This window comes from Marmota monax, unplaced genomic scaffold (genome assembly GCF_021218885.2).
Source record: "Marmota monax isolate L192 unplaced genomic scaffold, Marmota_monax_Labrador192_F-V1.1 WCK01_AAM20220418_F8-fsc00017, whole genome shotgun sequence".
Taxonomy (NCBI): Eukaryota; Metazoa; Chordata; class Mammalia; order Rodentia; family Sciuridae; genus Marmota; species Marmota monax.
Window position 1 is genome coordinate 2998673 of NW_026695241.1, and position 17003 is coordinate 3015675.

At 51.3% G+C, this 17003-nt stretch overlaps 2 protein-coding genes across 2 annotated transcripts; one reads left to right on the forward strand and one right to left on the reverse strand.

The window, feature by feature from the left end:
* The first annotated feature begins 3968 nt into the window (after positions 1-3968).
* Positions 3969-6927, forward strand: LOC124090420 (ewing's tumor-associated antigen 1-like). Its single transcript, XM_058577688.1, is given in 2 exon segments — positions 3969-5271; positions 5274-6927. Coding segments are annotated over 2 exon segments (1311 nt in total). The 5' UTR covers positions 3969-4415; the 3' UTR covers positions 5729-6927.
* A 2413-nt stretch (positions 6928-9340) lies between these two features.
* LOC124090421 (alpha-1-antitrypsin-related protein-like) lies at positions 9341-12969 on the reverse strand. The gene is made up of 5 exons (XM_046441114.1): positions 12716-12969; positions 12232-12547; positions 11432-11751; positions 10368-10515; positions 9341-9532 (listed from the first exon to the last, which is right to left on the reverse strand). The coding sequence occupies exons 1-5, from the start codon at positions 12967-12969 to the stop codon at positions 9341-9343; spliced, it is 1230 nt and encodes a 409-aa protein (XP_046297070.1).
* Positions 12970-17003: the final 4034 nt, after the last annotated feature.

Genomic DNA, 17003 nt, shown 5'->3' on the forward strand with positions numbered 1-17003 from the left:
AGATTGTTGCATCCAAATGATGACAATAGACAACAGTTAAGGATATAGCCAACAACACAAGAAAACTAGCAACTAGCACACGTGCTACTTCATACCTAGAAGGGCATTAAAGTTTGGGTCCCAACCATGCTTTACCAGAGAAGGTTTTCAACTCTTGGTGGATTTAAAAGCTTAACTGGTGTAGTGGGTATTCTGCTGTTAACCTGTTTATTGCTCCCATGTTTGGCTCCACTGTGCATTAAAACTATTGGGTCCACTATAGAAGCTGCTGTTGAAAGGATGACAACAACTACGGTTTTGGCATTATATAAGGCTGTAAGCCAAGATAATGGTAATAATGCTCTAAATTTATTGGATTAAATTATGGGGAGCATCATTAAAGGGGGAAATTATAATGACACCCCGTTTCTCCACAGAAAAGACTAACGTGGATTTCTCCAGAAGTCTTCACCATGGCTTATTTGGGGATTCTTAGCAAAAGAGTCTCTGAAAAAGAGTTCAATGTAGATAAACTTCCTATTTTTGTGTTGCCCTGTTTTTCTTGGCCACTGGCCGGGAAGATAACCAGCACTCCGGGTGTTCGACTTCTGCTTACTAGATTTCACAAACATATCCAGTATAATGGTTTGTAGAAATGTGCAAACAAGTCCTCTGGCCTGGGGCTGGGCTTCACAGAGATGTCTACATTTTGAAGATAAGTTACAATTGGGCTCCCTGGTAACAGCTGGCAGGGGAAGAAAGAAAGGGGAGAAGAAGTTCCCCCCTTCTCAGGTGTGGTCCTTGAAGGGTTAACTTGCTCAGAACAGTGAGAGAAAAAGCTGCTTTTATGTGAACTTCTGCAGACTGTGAACTTCTGAGCCCCTCCCCTTAATTGCTGGGTGTAAAACTCTGAGACTTCCTGAACTCGGGGTTCGGGGGATTGATTGATTACAGCCAAAGCTGTGCCCTCTGAACCTGGCTGCAGCCAAATAAAAGGGTTTCCTGGTGTCTTCGGTGCCTTGCCTCGTGTGTCCCTACAAAAAGTCCATCACCAAGAGACCACACCAACCCCAGCACCCAGCTGAGGACTCTTGCTGTCGACCTGGGTCAGTGTCCACGGGCCCCACAGCCCGTCCAGCGCACAGACACGCAGCCAGGGCGGCCTCTGTGTGGACCTGAGTGGCTTCCTGGAGGTCGCTTGGTGGGTCTTCAGCACAGGAGTCAGAGGAAACTGCTCTCCCCATGGCCAGACCACTGCCCAGCAAGGTCACAAGTTGCCAGAGGGCAGGTGACTATTGCAGTGTCACATAGGACAGAAGGTATAGGAGCCTTTCAGTTTGACTTTGATGCCTCTGCCTAAAAGTCCTCATCAAAAACTGGAAATATCCATTCTGCTTCCTGGAACCCTGCTGTGCTGCAGGCTCAGCTCCTGTCCCCAGGGATGGGGTGAGGCCCAGGGGCCTGTGCTGAGGCCACACTTGCACCCAGGCTTGGGGACCAGTGCCAGGCTGCCTTGTGCTCTGTTCCCAGCCCGGGTGCAGGGATCTCATGAGGGCAGGGTGGGCCAGGGTGGTGACACAGGTGCAAGGGTGTGTCACATGTGTCTGCAGTGTGCCTCCTGCACCAGCGCCCAGGGCTGGGCTCATTATAGTGCAAGCGTGTCCTACTCTGTGCCACGTGCCCCAGCTGTGTGGCTCCTGGGTCCCAGTGAACCAGCCTGAGATGTGACAGAGAAATGGAGCCTGCGGGAACGTGCCCTGAGCTTCCAGTGCTGGCCCATTCCTATTCTGGGCCTTTCTACCAGAGCTCCCTCAACTCCGCTGTTCATATTCATGAGACCAAGATGAAATCGTTCTCAGGCCCAGAGAAAATTAGGGCTGGCAAGGGATGGAGAGGGAGGGCTCCTGCCTGCTTCAGAAAGACCACAGGATGTTCCTCCTCTCTCCACGGTGCCTGCGGGCCTCCCATGGATGCACACAGGTGGAAACAAAGGTCTTTAGCATTTCTAAGACTATAACAATCAAGACAAGGTGCTCTCCACAGAACACTGTCCCAGCAAGGACGCATCCACCGCCAACACCTGCCTCAGGCCTCCTCCATTTTCTGTGTCCAAGAAGCTTATGTCAGTCAAGGCTGTGACCCTTGAAAACTTGCCCTTTCCTCAACCTCCTTGAAGAAGCCCATAGATGAACATGTCAAGCATCCTGTGGCTGCAGTGTTGTGCTATTCTCGAAGTTACCACTGTTCTTTGGAGAATCTCGGGTTGTTATTTGAGCTGGCTTCATCCATGGACAATCTGTTCTTGAACTCTCATGAAACTTTTTGCCTGAAAGTCCACACCCTCATTCTTGGCTATGCCGTAGGAAGTGCTGGTGTAGCTGTCCCTGCCTGGGCACTTATCTATGGAAGAGAATGTGCTGAAGAGGGAAGTCTCCAAGGATGTGATCTCTGCCTCGCTGGGCTGAGCACTGGACCTCACAGGACCTGGACAATAGCAGAGGGACTGAGCAGTGAGCACTCTGTGGAAATGCAAGGTCATGCCCAGTAGCTCTGGCCCAAGGGATAGGATCCATCCTCACTAGACATTGGCCAGTCTTGGTGAGGCCGTGGTCCTAATGTGACTCAGAGATCTGGGCAGCTGCTGGGGGGAGTCCTGGTCTGGGAATCTCCTTACATCAATGCTCTTCTAGATGCTGTTGGGGTGTTTGTGGGTCAGTTGTTCCTCCAGCTGCTGCCTCTTCTCTGGGTCAGCAGGATGAAGAAGGCGATGATGTCATTCACATAGTGCTCCCCCAGCATCCAGCTGGCAAGCTGCTGTCCCAGTGCACGTGTCCACCCAGGCGAGAGATCTTGGGGACCTCAAGTGCTCGGCCTGGAATTCCTCATTCCATTGGCCTGCAGAGAGGGAAGGGGGCCCATCAGCCAGGGGCAAAGTGAAGGTTCAGGTAAGTGAGCAAGTAAGGCCTGAGTAAGTGTCCCTCGAGGCTCCTCTCTAAGCCTCATCTTCAACGTCTGCAAAATGGGATGAGGCTGAAAGCATCAGGCTGCTAGGGAGCATGAGTGAGAAGCTCCAGAGATTGCAGGAGGTGATATCTATGACCTGGCAGGTGGGCAGGCAGAGTACCCACACCCTCTGCTTGGCTGTGATGTGACTTGCCCCCACAGTCCCAAGCTCTGTGTAAGTTGGCTATGCCTTTCCAACCTAGCTATATGGTATTGTTTTCTCCACAATTAGATAAGGGAGTAGCACTTCAAGGAGGTGAGAAGGCAGGTCCAATAGAAGAGCTAAGAAGTGGAGGCAGGATGAACCCAGGCCTTCGATGCTCCGAAGCATGCAAGAGAAATCTTTATGCAAGACGTCTGGGGAAAGACACAGCTTCTTTCCCTGGTGAATTCCATCTCCTTCCATAATAACGTGGTTCCACCAACCTGAGCTGGCTCCAGGGAAACTATCCCAACTGGTGCTCAGAGTGGCTTCTTAAACTTTCCTGGACAATTCAGAATGGAACGCTAAACATCCAAATTACTTTTGCATCTATGTTCATCAGGGATATTGGTCTGTAGTTTCCTTTTGTCATGTTTCTTTGTCTGGCTTTGGTGTCAGAGTGAAACTGGCTTCATAGGATGAATCTGGGAGTGTTCCTTCCCTTTCTGTTTCATGGCATATTTTGAAGAAGATTGCCGTTAGTTCCTTAAAGATCAGGTAAAATTCAGCTGAGACTCCATCTGGTCCTGGGCTTTCCTTCATTGGAAGACTTTTAATTGCAGCTTCAATCTTCTTGCTTGACATGGATCTGTTTAGGCTTTCTATGACTTCTCAGTTCAATTTGGGTAGGTCACGTGTATCTAGAAATTCATCAATGACTTCTATATTTTCCAATTTATTGGAATATAAATTTTCAAAATACAGCAAAATGTGAAAGAAATGTCTGGTGGAGTGGGAGGAGGTCGTAGGAATGAGTCTGCAGAGGAAATATGGGGACAGCACTGCCCCGAAGAACATGCCGCGTAGAAAGGCGGCGACTGAGGACTGCAGCTCCGTGGTAGAGCCAGGGAGCAGGGCTGAAGTCCACCCGTGGATTGGTTCTCCATGGGGCTTGGGAAGGCCCTCCCAGGCGGGTGTGGCAGCAAGAGCAGCGTCCAGCATCCGCTTCATGCATTAACAGTAACCCCGAGGAAAGGCAGGAAGCACCAAAGAGAGTGCTGAAAATGGATTTGTTATCATGTACCTTCAGTTCTCCAAATGATCCAGATGGACAGAATGATATCTTTGGGGATCAGAATTCTCCAGTGACAAAACAATTAGGTAAAGGAAGAAAAAAACAGATTTACACCACAGGTAGTGATGAGATATCAGACATCGTTAATCGTGTTGCTCCTCAGGATGAGAAGCCAGCAAAGATCTGGCAGATGCTTTTTTGAACACTAGAAACTCCATGCTGGGCATGTGGATCGGTGCAGCTGCTATTCCTTATACTCTAAGTGTAGGGAAAGAAAAATCAAGAGTAAAAATTAGCCATACAAAGTTAAAAACACAATATCGAGAAAAAGAACTTATGAAATTAGCTGAACAATTTGATAAAAATATGGAAGAGCTAGATGTGGCTCAAGAGCAAAACAAGAGGAATCATGATTTTATCCAGGAGATTTCAGAAGCAGAGACTTCACATAATTGTAATGATTATGTACAGATGCATCCCTTACATGACATAGTTCCAATTATAGATAATGCCTTAATAAAGAAACCAATGAAAGGAAACACCAGCATATCTGTGGCAAATGATCAAAGCAACAGTCAGAAGCCATTTGACCAAAATGCTGAAGCAGCCTTTAATGCCCTTTTTGATGGTTCTACCCAGAAATGTAGTGAACGGTTAAGCCAATATCTGGCAGATGCTCTTTTGAACACTAGAAAAAATGCTTTGAAAGAGGAGAAAATCTTTATTAATGGTACTCTGGTCACTGAAAAACTGCCAAGTAAAACCCAAGATTCACTTTATCTACAGGTAGATCCTCCCATAATGACAAAATCATGCGTGACTCCCTATAGTAAAGAGCCAGAAGCTTCTAGTAAGCCCATTGGTACATTTACCACCAGTGATTTTGAGGACAATTGAGAAAAACTACTAAGTAATGAACCTTTTGTTATGCAAAATGTTGAAGCTGAACTTTTCCCTTCTAAAACTGCCCAGGTTACTGATCATAAAGGAATTTATACCTTTACTAGTGAATATGGTGGAAGTACATCAAGAACAAATAAAAGTCTAGATGCCAAGTTAGGAGATTCAGAAGTATTACCAAAACACATAACAGAGAACTAAAAGATGCTGGAAAATACAGATTTTCATCAAATCCAAATGATAAATCAAGCAAATTATCATCCACTAGAAATAAAATGAAATCTTCAAGTAAAATGGTTTTTCAAGACAAAACTCAAGATTGTGCAGTTACATTTAATCTGACAAAAGGAAAAGAAGATATCTGTATCAATTTTACTTCTAATGTAAATACTTCTGAAAAGAAGTCTGCTTTGAACACAAAACATTCTAGTGAACAAAAAATAAGCCCATTTTTGATCAGTCTTTCAAAGCACCTGTTAATATTGATCCCTTTGGCTCTTCAACTTTGGACTGTGAAGCAGTTGTTAATAAACCAGATCAGACTAATGCATCAAAGTCAGGTTCTTTCTTTGATGACTGAAATGATCCATCACTTGCCAATGAAATTTTGGAAACATGTCATTGATTAGAGACTTCTTGGGAAGCAGATAATGTAGATGATGATTTGTTGTATCAAGCATGTGATGATATTGAAAGACTAACTCAGCAACCGGACATTTTAAAGGACAACAAAACATCAGAAAGTTTACTTGAGATCAATGATAGTTCCAAACATGGAGTGAAAAATATATCTACTACATCTTAACAAGGAAGTCAGTTGGCACAATCAAATCATTTAAATCTGGGCAGCATTAAGGTGCAGACGTCCTCCTTGACAGTTGGCACACAAATAAATAAATCAGTGAAGATGGAGAAAAGGGAAATGAGTGGAAATTCTTCAGAATTTTCGGGTACTACAACAAACTTGACTATGTACTGTAAGAACTCAAATTGTCAGATGAATAATCTGCATGTGTATAGGAACAAAAGTGATGTTCCAATGCAAGTGCCCAGTTCCAAATCAATTGTGCAGGAAGTTCAAGTTGGAATGTGAATTCAAATCACGTGAGCCCAGTAATTGCTGGTAATGAGAAACTGAATACTCAGCAACTTTCCCATAGGCCACAAACAGATGAAGCACAAAGTGAGTTTAACAAAGCTGTTAGATTTTCAAAGTATACTTTTGCAAAGACAAAAAATCCTCAGGTTACTTGTCAGCTTAATCAGATTTGTATAGAAACAAGTATGTCTACTACCAAAATTACACAGGGTTTGGAGAAAAAGAAAACTGTGAACTCAATACTTGGGGAAGCTGATCAGCAGAAGTCTTTGGTGAAAATTTCTGAATCTTTGAAACAATCTTCAAAAGAGGAAGAAGAAAAAAATAGGAAATATTCCTCTGAAGAAATTCAGAGAAAAAGACAAGAAGCACTGGCTCAAAGAATGGCCAAAGCACAGGCATCACCTATAAATTCAGCTCCCACTTAATTTCTTCAATGAGATACTGGTTTGAAGACTTATAGGTTAATGATAACTCTCTGTGATAGGAAATATTTTTTTCTTGATTTCTCTGTGAGGAATTCTTATTTATATAGCATGGACTTCTACTTTATTATTTAATAAATGATTGTTTGCAATGGTAGATGAAACCTATCCTTGAGAATCTATACGAAAGTTTGGAAAAGTTAGCAATTATGGACTAAGATTATACATAGGAAACTGGTTGTATTTTCATGATTTCAGAAGAGCATCAAAAATATGTAATTACAAAAATGTGTCTTCTAATACAAAGCTTCAAATATTTTTTGTTAAATAGTCTATGGCATTTTCAGTAACTATTGCTTAAGGTTTTTATACATTTCTAATTTTTAATTAAGACTTCCATATTCCTAGGAATATGCTTGGTTTAGAAATAAAAACACTTTGGTTTAAAAAAAATTTCAAAATACTTCCTAATGATTTTCTGGATTTCTGTGGTGATATCTCCTTTATCACCTATCTCTCTCTCTCTCTCTCTCTCTCTCTCTCTCGCTCTCTCTCTCTCTCTCTTTAAATTTAGTTCTGCTCTTTTGTTTGTTAGTTTGGTTAATTTTTAAAAAATCAAACTCATTTATTTTTTCAAAGTACCAGTTCTTTTTGCATGGATCCTTTATATTGTTTTCTCATTTTCAATTTTATTAATTTCAGCTCTGATTATATTTCCTGTCTTCTAGTGGTTTAGGAAGTCTTTTGTTCTTGCTTTTCTAGGGACTTGAGGTACAACATTAAAGTATTTATTTGGAATTTTTATATTTTCTTAACATAGGCACTTGGTGCTGTAAACATTTTTCTTAGAACTTCCTTCATACTGTTGGAGAGATTTTGACAGATTGTATCTCGGTTTGCATAGTATTGCTTTTTGTGGGTTCTTTAGCCCTATCTTTCCAATGTACCCCTTGAATAAGTACTTTTACCCAAATTAAACCCTCCCAATATAGCTGCTGTAACTCTGGGTTTCCTTTGCTAAGGAACAAAGGACAGTCTCACCTATCCTCTGGCCCAAGTCCAGTTCTGTCTGACCCATTCTGACTGGGCCTCCTACACGATGCAGTCCTGTTTCTGTTGTGACAGCACAGGTGGTGTGTTTCCTCAGACTGTAAAGAGGACCCTGCATCAGGACTCCACCTAGGGCGTCATGTCCACCTTCCTCCCATGAAAGGTGAGGGGGTGATGCTGAGATGGCCCTGGGGTGTCAGTGTGGCCACAGGAGAAGGAGACCCCGAGCCCTGGGCACCCCGCTACTTCAGCCCAGCAGCCTTGAGGGTGGAAGGGGCCAGGGCGCCCCATGGCAGGGCTGCTCCAGGACAGCCTGGCCACCCACCAGACCTCCTGCTGTCCTGAGGACCCAGGGGGACCCTAGAGGAGGCGCCAGGTGCACTACCCCAGTGAGAGCCCAGGCAGGGCAGGAGGGCTGGGGTTCCAGGGGGCTGTCCTTGCCCTGCCACAGCCAACGCAGCCTGCCGTGACCTCTAGGAGCCATCCCTGGGGACATGGCACAGGACTAGGGAGAGGGGACACAGGGTAAGTGGCCTGGGGACCTGGGGGCCTGGTGGGCTTGAGGGAGAGACAGTGACACAGAGCCCCTCCTGCTCACTGGGGACAGGGGCTCTTCCAAGAGGGGACGTGTGAGCCTCCTGGGCAGCTATGGAAAGACAAGGACAGAGGTCAGGTCCTGGCCCAGCCCATTGAGGAAGGCTCCTCACCACCTCCTCCAACCCCCCTAGGACATGCCCTGTGAGGCCAGCGGCCAGGTCTGGTGAGGGGACAGTGTGGTGAGAGGGGGCATGGTCACCTCCCTGCTGTGGCAGTAGTCACAGCTACTCAAAACCAGGGTGTGAGCGGCCAGGTCTGGGGGCTCAGAGGGTCATGGTTGGATGTGAGGTGTCCCCAAAGCTCATGAGGGAGACACTGCAGAAGGTTCAGAGGAGAAGTGAGGGTTGTGAGGACCTAAAGCCAATCAGTGAGTCCTCCCTGAGGGGGTTACCTGGGGGTCACTGAGGGAGGTGGGTGTGGCTGGAGGGGGAGGGCACTGGGGACATGGGGTGTGGCTGGAGGGGGAGGGCACTGGGGACAAGGCTCTGGGGTTATATTTGTGTCTGGCCAGTGGAGTCTCTCTGTGCTTCCTGATCCCCACGTGACCGCTTCCCTCCCCCCACCCTTCCTCCATGTGGGTAAGCCTCACCTTGGGCCCTGAGGAATGGACATCTGCCACTGTGATCCCCAAGTAAACTTTTCCTCCTCTGAAATTGTCCTGGTCGGGTCTTTAGTCAGAGGAGCACAAAGGCTGACCAACAGGAAGAGGCTTGTTGGGTGAGTGTGGCCACCACATAGTGGGAGGGGGCATGGAGTGCTGGGTGGACCCTGAGCCTTGGGCTGCTATTGAGCCACAGACCCCCTCAGGATTCCCAGGCAGGACTGGAAATCTGAGGCATGGACATTCCCAGGGCTCACAGGTCATGGCCTTAGCCAGTCACACAGCTGGCACAGTGTCACTGAGAGATGCTGTGACATGGAGTCCTCACGGGACCTCAGGACACAGGGAGACACAGAGACCACAGGTGCAGAATTTGCAGGCCACCTGCAGACATTGCCCAGACCAACCTGTTTAATGTCACCAAGTAGGTGGCTTGGCCAGGAAGGGAGGGGCTGAAGCCCGAGACCAGCTATTTCTCTATGGGATTCACTATTTTGCCACCAAAGAGGGGAAAGTTGGTGTACTCATCCCTAACGATGAGCAAGAAGGGCCTGTTGAACTGGACAGTGGGGGCCTCAAACAAGGTGTTTTCTTCCCATTTGGCATCCCCTGTGGCCACTGTCACTTCCTTGTCGAAGGTCAGCTCAGCCTTATGCAGGGCCTGGAGGGGAGAGAAGCAGAGGGCTCTGAGGTCCTGCTGCCCCACCCCAGGCTGCAGCAAGGCCCCACGTGGGAGCCTCCTACCAACAGGACCTCACCAGGGCCTTCCTGCTGGACCAGCCTGTCCTGTCCTAGGCCTCCCTGTGGGTCACTCAGGTCCCCCTAACCCCATCTCACCCTCTTCTTGACTCAGCCTGCTCCCCTCCCCCTCCTTTCCTGACCTCCATCTCTTCTGCCCTTGGATGTGACCTCAGGGGCCCAAGAGGAAGACCATAGGCCTCCGTGTCACCTCCACGTTTATCCCCTTCCCCCTGTAGGGCTAGGAGGTCCTTGGCACAGGGACACTGGTGGTGACCTTCCCAGTGCACAGATACCCAAGAGGGAGCCACCCACATGAACCTGCAGTTTCCCTTGGTCCCCTCCTGTTTTCCTGAGCAAGTGGCCCATTTGAGTGGACTCAGTAATAATTTAGATTTGCTAGATCACAAGTAGCTCTAAATGTCACAGGTGGAAGATTCCAGAACATTCTCTGAAGATACTGAGCCTAAGCCTGTCTGAGTAAATGTGGGTAAACAGAAGCCCAAGGACTCAATGGCCCTGGGAAAGGAAGAGGCCAAGGGTCAGGGGGCCCCTCAGGGGAGGTCCCTGCAAGGCCAGCTCTACCGGAGGCCACCTCCCTGGCCCTGTCCTCCTCCCCATCAGAGCTGGTGAATCTCTGCATCCTCAGGAGGACCCACCTGGCCCTTGCTGAGTCCCTTGGCCCCTCCCTCAGCCTCAGGCCTGAGCAGGCCCCCACCACTCTGGCCTGCAGACCCCTGGACCACGGCCATCCTCACCTGGGAGAGCCTCAGGGGAGCGTCCTCCGTGATCCCAGACAGGTCAGCCTCATGGCTGAAGACCTTGGTGATGCCCAGACTTCTCAGGATGGGCTTCAGATCGATGGTTCCAGAGATGGACAGTTTGGGGAAGTGTAAATTGGCTGGCCTGGTATGAAGGTGGGAAATGAGGGCGATTCACAGGGTTTCTGGCTTCTGCTGGGCCCCACGGTGCTGTGAAAGTGTTTCCTCTCCTGATTGGTTCTCCCACTCAGTGCCCTGGCCCACCCTCAGCAGAATAGGAAGTCACTGGCTTGTGTGCTTTAGCTTCCTGGACCCCTGCTGTGCTGCAGGCTTGGCTCCTGTCCCCAGGGATGGGGTGAGGCCCAGGGACTGTGCTGAGGCCACACACTGGCACCTGAGCTCAGGGACCAGTGCCAGGCTGCCTTGTGCTCTGTTCCCAGCCTGGGTGTGGTGGCTTCAGGAGGGCGGGGTGGGCCAGTGGTGGTGACCACCCAGGGGCTGTTAACCTGCAGGTTCGGGTGTCACGTCTGCCTGCAGCGCCTCCTGCATCTGCGCCAGGGCTGGGCTCATTACCGTGCCCCTGTGCCCTGCTCTGTGCCTCACGCCCCAGCTCTGTGGCTTCTGGGGCCCATGAAGCAGCCTGAGATGCGACAGAGAAACGGAGCCTGTGGGAACGTGCCCTGAGCTCCCAGCTCTGCCTGTTCCTGTTCTGGGCCTTTCCATGCAGGCACTTCCCCTGTGCACCACATCCCATCTTCCGGGAAGTCCTCTCTCATGCTGCCCTAGCCTGCAGGCCGAGGCCTTTGTCCTTGGTCCTGACACAACGTGCTGGCATTGCTGTTCATGGCCCCAGGTGGGGGGCAGGGAGCTGACCTTGGAGGGCAGTGAAGTCCTCAGGTCAGTCTCTGGGCGAACTCCCCTGTCACTCACCCTTCCCTGAGCCTGGCTCACACTGATGGGAAGCACAGCTGCTGAGCCTGTGGCACAGGGCCCTGCGCAGGGGACAGGCCCCCCCCAGCCATCATGGCAGCTCCTGTGTGGGCTCCTGGACGGGGCATCACCTGAGGTCGCTCTTTCTCAGGATATCTTCAAAGTGCTTGGGGGTCAGTTTTTTCTCCACCTGCAGCATCCTCCCTGGGTCCGGCAGGATGGCAAAGGTGGTGTCACCCAGGTAGTGCTGAACCAGCACCCAGCTGGACAGCTCCTTGTCGCGGTGCAGGAAGAAGTTGCCCAGGCAGTGGATCATGGGCACCTTGATGGTCATCTTCCTGTTCACGTGAAAGTTCTCTACGATGTGCCGCTCAGCATTGGGCTCCTCATTCCATTTGCCTGGAGGGAGGGAGGGAGGCAGGGAGGGAGGGGGTGAGATGTAGGTTGGGCACTAGGCAGCCACCAGGGTGCCCTGAGCCCCCTTCCTGTGAAGCTCCTCTCTGAGCCTCAGCTTCAGTGTCTGTCAAATGGGATGAAGATGGAAACAGGCTGCTGAAGGTTTATATGGATACAATGGAAAGCCAGAGGGGGTTTTAGGATTTGGATAGAGTCAGGCTTAATGTGAAAACCCGACTCCAAAGAGACATGGCTCTAGGTGGATTTTATGTGGATTTAATAGTACCCGGAGGTGCTAAGAACACTGATGGCAGGATCGCCCCTGGGTGCTTCTTTCCCAACGGTTCCCTGTCCCTCGTGGATACATGGTTTTGTCTGTATTCAGGACACCCCTAAGTCCTCGTCCTGGACCTATGTGAAGCCCAGAGCTCCCCCTGTGCTGGACAACAGTGCCTGACCCTCACTAGCAGCAGAGTGGCAGGTGCCACAGGGAAGCCTGAGCCCCGATATCTCATTGGGCAGGAGGAGGTGGTGCTGTCCTTCGGGTTTTCTGCTGCACGTGACTGTTGATCTGTTTCTTGGCTTCTTGGTTGGTCCTGAAGTCGACGGGGACGATCGCTGAGTGGTACAGATTCTTGGTGTCTTGGACAAACTGATCCACGAGCTTTAGGCTGCTGTGGATGAAGAGGCTGCTGCCCGTGGTCAGCTGGCACTGTTGGCTGGGCTTCTGGAAGTTCTGGAGGAGATGCTGGAAGCACTCGTGGATCTTAGCCTCCGGAGTCTCCCTGAGATTCAGCTTCAGGCTCTCCAGGATCTGGTTGTGAGTGTCAGTCTTGGAGGGCAGTGAAGTCCTCAGGCCAGTCTCTGGGTGTGCACTCCCCTGTCACTCACCCTTCCCTGAGCCTGGCTCACACTGATGGGAAGCACAGCTGTTGAGCCTGTAGCACAGGGCCCTGCGCAGGGGACAGTCCCCTCCCCAGCCATCACTGGCAGCTCCTGTGTGGGCACCTGGATGGAGCTTGGCAAAGGCCATCACGATGCTCACTGGGGAGAATAAGATATTGCTGTGTCTTGACCATGTGGCTGGCTCCCTGTATAAGGTGAAGGCCATGTCAATGACCTTGGAGGAGACATTGTGGCAGGTTGAATGTTCCTCATGCTCGTGGCCATGATCAGATGATTGGGCCTCCTGGGGATCTTGAACCTGGGAGCCTGGGGCCAGGCAGCACAGGCCTACCAGCAAGAGGAGGCCCCATGAGACAGAGGATGGCATCGTCCTGCAAGACAGAGAAGGGAGGGCCATGTCCTGAGCACAGGCCAAGACGACTCCCCTGCCCAGTGATGGACACCAAGCAAAAGAGTCAGCTGACTGCCCGTGTGCCAGGTGCCCAGCCCACACAGGTGCTGCCTACCTCTTCATCAGCAGTGATGATGGTGCACCTGAAAGGCACAGCAGGGTCTAACCCCCACGGTGAGCTATCAAGAGAGTAGAGCCTGGACCAGGCCCTGGGGAGGTGAGCAGGTCTAGATAAGGCCACCAGGGTGCAGCCCCACGATTGAATCTGGGGGTCTAATTAGATGAGACACCAGGGGAGACACACACCTGCTCCCTGAGTCTGGCCACGTGACCCCCGTGCCGCCTTATGACATCTGGCCATCAAGACAGCCCTCAGTAGATATGGACCCTTGGCCATGAACCTGAGCCGTGAGTCCCAATAAACCTGTCCTCACCAGGATCGACCCAACACAGAATGCACTCAGTCCTCATCACAGAAAAGAATCAGACAAATATCAAAATGAACATGATGCTGTCCCTCTGGTGACCTCGGCCCAGCTATCACCTGTGTTCACGCTTGGCTTTCTTGTCACAGTTCTGCACCTGCCTCCAGGGGTCAGGGCCCTGCATATACATAGCTCAGGTCCTATCAGCAGCCCAATGCTCTGTCCTGGCCACCAATATTGTCCCAGACCCTTTGGGGACATGATGAGACTTTCTCTCTGGAAGATCAGCGTTTGGGGCACGAAGAGATTTAAACAGACCCGAGTTCTAATCCAGGTTGCCAAGAGCAGCTGTGCCACCCACACGGCACAGTGGAACCTCTCTGAACCTTATCTTTCAAAAAGGATGGGGACAATTAAATGAAATAAAGGTCGATACCAAACTTACATCCAGATAGGACCTGGGAGGGCAGTTCCTAGGGGCAGAGGTGGTGGGCTTTGTGAACCCACAGCCTTCAGAATGGCGAGGGGCTGGCGCATGGGACACAAAGCCATGAACCTAGTGAGAAAGCGCAAGGAGAGGGCTGAAAGGTCAGCCAGGTCACCGAGGAGTTAGGTCCACACCTCTCCTGGGTCTCCAGCAGGAGATGAAGGGCAGAGGCCACTGGGGCCGCAGGGTGGGTCAGTGAGTGCAGGGGACAGGACCCTGGACCTCCTCGGGGTCTGAGGAGCCAGCTTGATGGGCTGAGCTCCAAGGGCCCCCTTTCTCCATGAGGGGGTTGGGGACATGCAGTGCAGGAGCCTTGGTCTGGGTCTCTGGCTCAGGCTGGATTCCCAAAGCAGCAGGGTAAGAAGTCAGGGGCAGAGGCCCAGCTGGAGAAGAGGGCAGGGGCTGCCCAGGTCGCCTCCTCCACCCTCTGAGGGCAGAGACCAGCAAGGACAGGAGGCTCAGAGCCAGTGCACGTGTGGAGGGGCCACAGGAGAAGTCACCAGGTCAGCTCCCGCCCCAGTGTTCACCCCGAGGCCCACTGTGTGCTGGGGTGGCAGAGCCAGGCCCTCACCCTCCCCGAGTCTCCCAGCAGCAGGGCCAAGGCCAGGCACCAGGGCTCAGATGAGACCTGCCCGTGGTCCTGAGCTGTGCCTTCCTCGGCTTCTCCTGGGTGGACCCCGGGTGCTGGAGCAGGCAGGAGGCCGCGAGCACTTCCCGAGTCAGCTCAGGAGGTGATGGGGGAGGACTTACTGTGCAGCCCAGGGAGCCACAGGGAGACTCACCGGATGCCCTGCACCATGAGCTGTCCCTCACTCACACACACCCCTCGGGGACTTATAGTCCACCTTAGGAGTGTGGGGACACTGAGTTCCTGTGGGAGCAGGAGCCTTCTGTGCTGGACATCAGCCTGGGGCACCTCCTGAAGCTGGCCAGGTGTCTGCCTGCAAGGTGCCCCTGTCACCTGAGGCCTTGCTGTCCTCCCTGACTGGGCTGCAGTGGAACCAGCTGGTGCCAGGCCATCAGGAGGGGGAGGTGGGAGGAGCCTAGTGGCCCTCCCTGACCTGGGGGTCCCCTCTGCTGAGACACACCTCAGAGGTGTGGGAAAGCAGCAGATACGTCCTGCTCAGAGTCATGTCCTGCTGGACGGCTGGCACAAGCCTGTAATCCCAGCAGCCGAAGAGGCGGAGGCAGGGGGATTGCAAATTCAAAGTCAGTCTGAGCAATTTAGGAAGACTCTAAGCAACTAAGCAAGATCCAGTGTCTAAATAAAATACACAAAGGCTGAGGTGGGGGTGGGGTGTGGCTCAGTAGTTAAATGCCTCTGGGCTCAATCCCTGGTACAAAAAAAAAAGAAACAAACAAACAAACAAATCAGTGTTGTCCTGCACCTGATCTGTGTCCACATTCACCTATTTACTCACCTGAAGTTGCAGGGCTGTTTCCTTTCTTATTTTTTAGTACCAGGGTTTGAACCCAGGGATGTTCTCTCACTGAACCACATCCCCAGTCCTTTTAACTTTTTATTTTGAGACAGAGTCTCACTAAGATGCTGAGGCTGGCCTGGACCTTGCGGTGCTCCTGCCCCAGCTTCCTGTGCCCTAGGCTCTAAAGCCATAGGAGGAGATAACAGCCCAGTGCCAGGTGGCACAGAGGCCCCAGGGTTCAACTGGGGAAGGATCAACCTTACAGTCCCACGAATCCTCAGGAGTTCCTGAGCCCTCGTCCCTAATCTCTACGTCTGTCCCAGTGACCACCTAAAGGCTGAACGGACACTCTTAGGAAATAGACCTTCTCCCCTCCCACACCTGCACCCTCCCCTCCCTCTCCTCCTGCTACCACAGCTCCTCCTCCCCTGCTGCAGAACCCTCCTCCATCCCTCTCCCCCTGCTCTCCCTCCTCCTGTCCTGCAGTCATGACTCCTCCACCCACCTCTTCTACTGATACAAGCCTTCCCCCTCCCCCTCAATGGATCCCTCCCCCCACTCAATCCTCTCTTCTCCTATCAGTGCCCACACCTGGTCCCACCAGGTCATCTTACCAGCTAACCCAAAGCTCAATCAAGCTGAGGAGGGCCCTCAGACCCCTATCCAAGATCTGGTGAAAACGGCCTCTAAAGTCTGTAATGCCCGGGAGGAATCGGCTGAACCAGCCAGGCAGGCTCCATTGCAGACAAAGGTAACACTGCAAACCCAGGCCTCGGCTGCGGCCTTGAGGCCCACGGCTCCCGCAAGAGCTTCACGGGGGAAGCCAGCATCCCTCTCCACCAGGGGCTTGCTTCAAATGTGGATGAGAAGTCACTGGGCTCGCCAATGCCCAAAGCCACGCCCCCTCCAGGCTGAGCCCCACCAGTAAGCAGACAGGACATTAGAAGAGGACTGCCCCATGGCTGGCCCTTCTTTGGCATCTCCACATGGGGCATGACCAGCATAAGGTTCCTTCTCTTGAACTATTGGGGTTCGCAGAAGACTGAAGAAGCCCAGACTCGAGGACCCCCTTAACCCTTGCCGAGCCTAGGATAAGGCTCCAGGTAGCGGGTAAGTCCATAACCTTCCTTGTGGACATGGGGGATTACCTATTCTATCTGGCCTGCCCACTCTGGGTCTCTGTCTCCTTCCCAGGTCTTGGTTATGGGGATTGATGGCAAACCTCCTTCCCAAACGGAACTGCTAAGCTGGCCTGTGCCCTGGAGGGACATCCTTTCACGCACTCTTTTCTGGTGATCCTGTCTGGTTCCAGTCTTAGGCAGAGATGTTCTCCAATTACTAGGCAGAGCCCGGGTCTCTGAGATGCAGTCTGTTTGGTGAGGGGTTTTTGTAGAGGCTGCTGAGTGGGTGGATAATCAGGGTGGAAGTATTTTGAAAACGCCAACACTCTGCACCAAGCAGTCTGCAAGCAGGAGTGGCTCCGATTGTCCCATGTTCTCCACGGTGCAGGAGGCACACACCATAAGTATTTCAAAATGAATGTATGGGCACCTGGAGCAACAGTGTCCCTTTACTATCCCTGCCTGTCCTGGGTAGGTGGTGCAGTTTCTGTCAGTGTCTCAGGTTTGCTGACTCAGAGCTGGACAAGACTTAGATCATACCCAGTCACCTTCA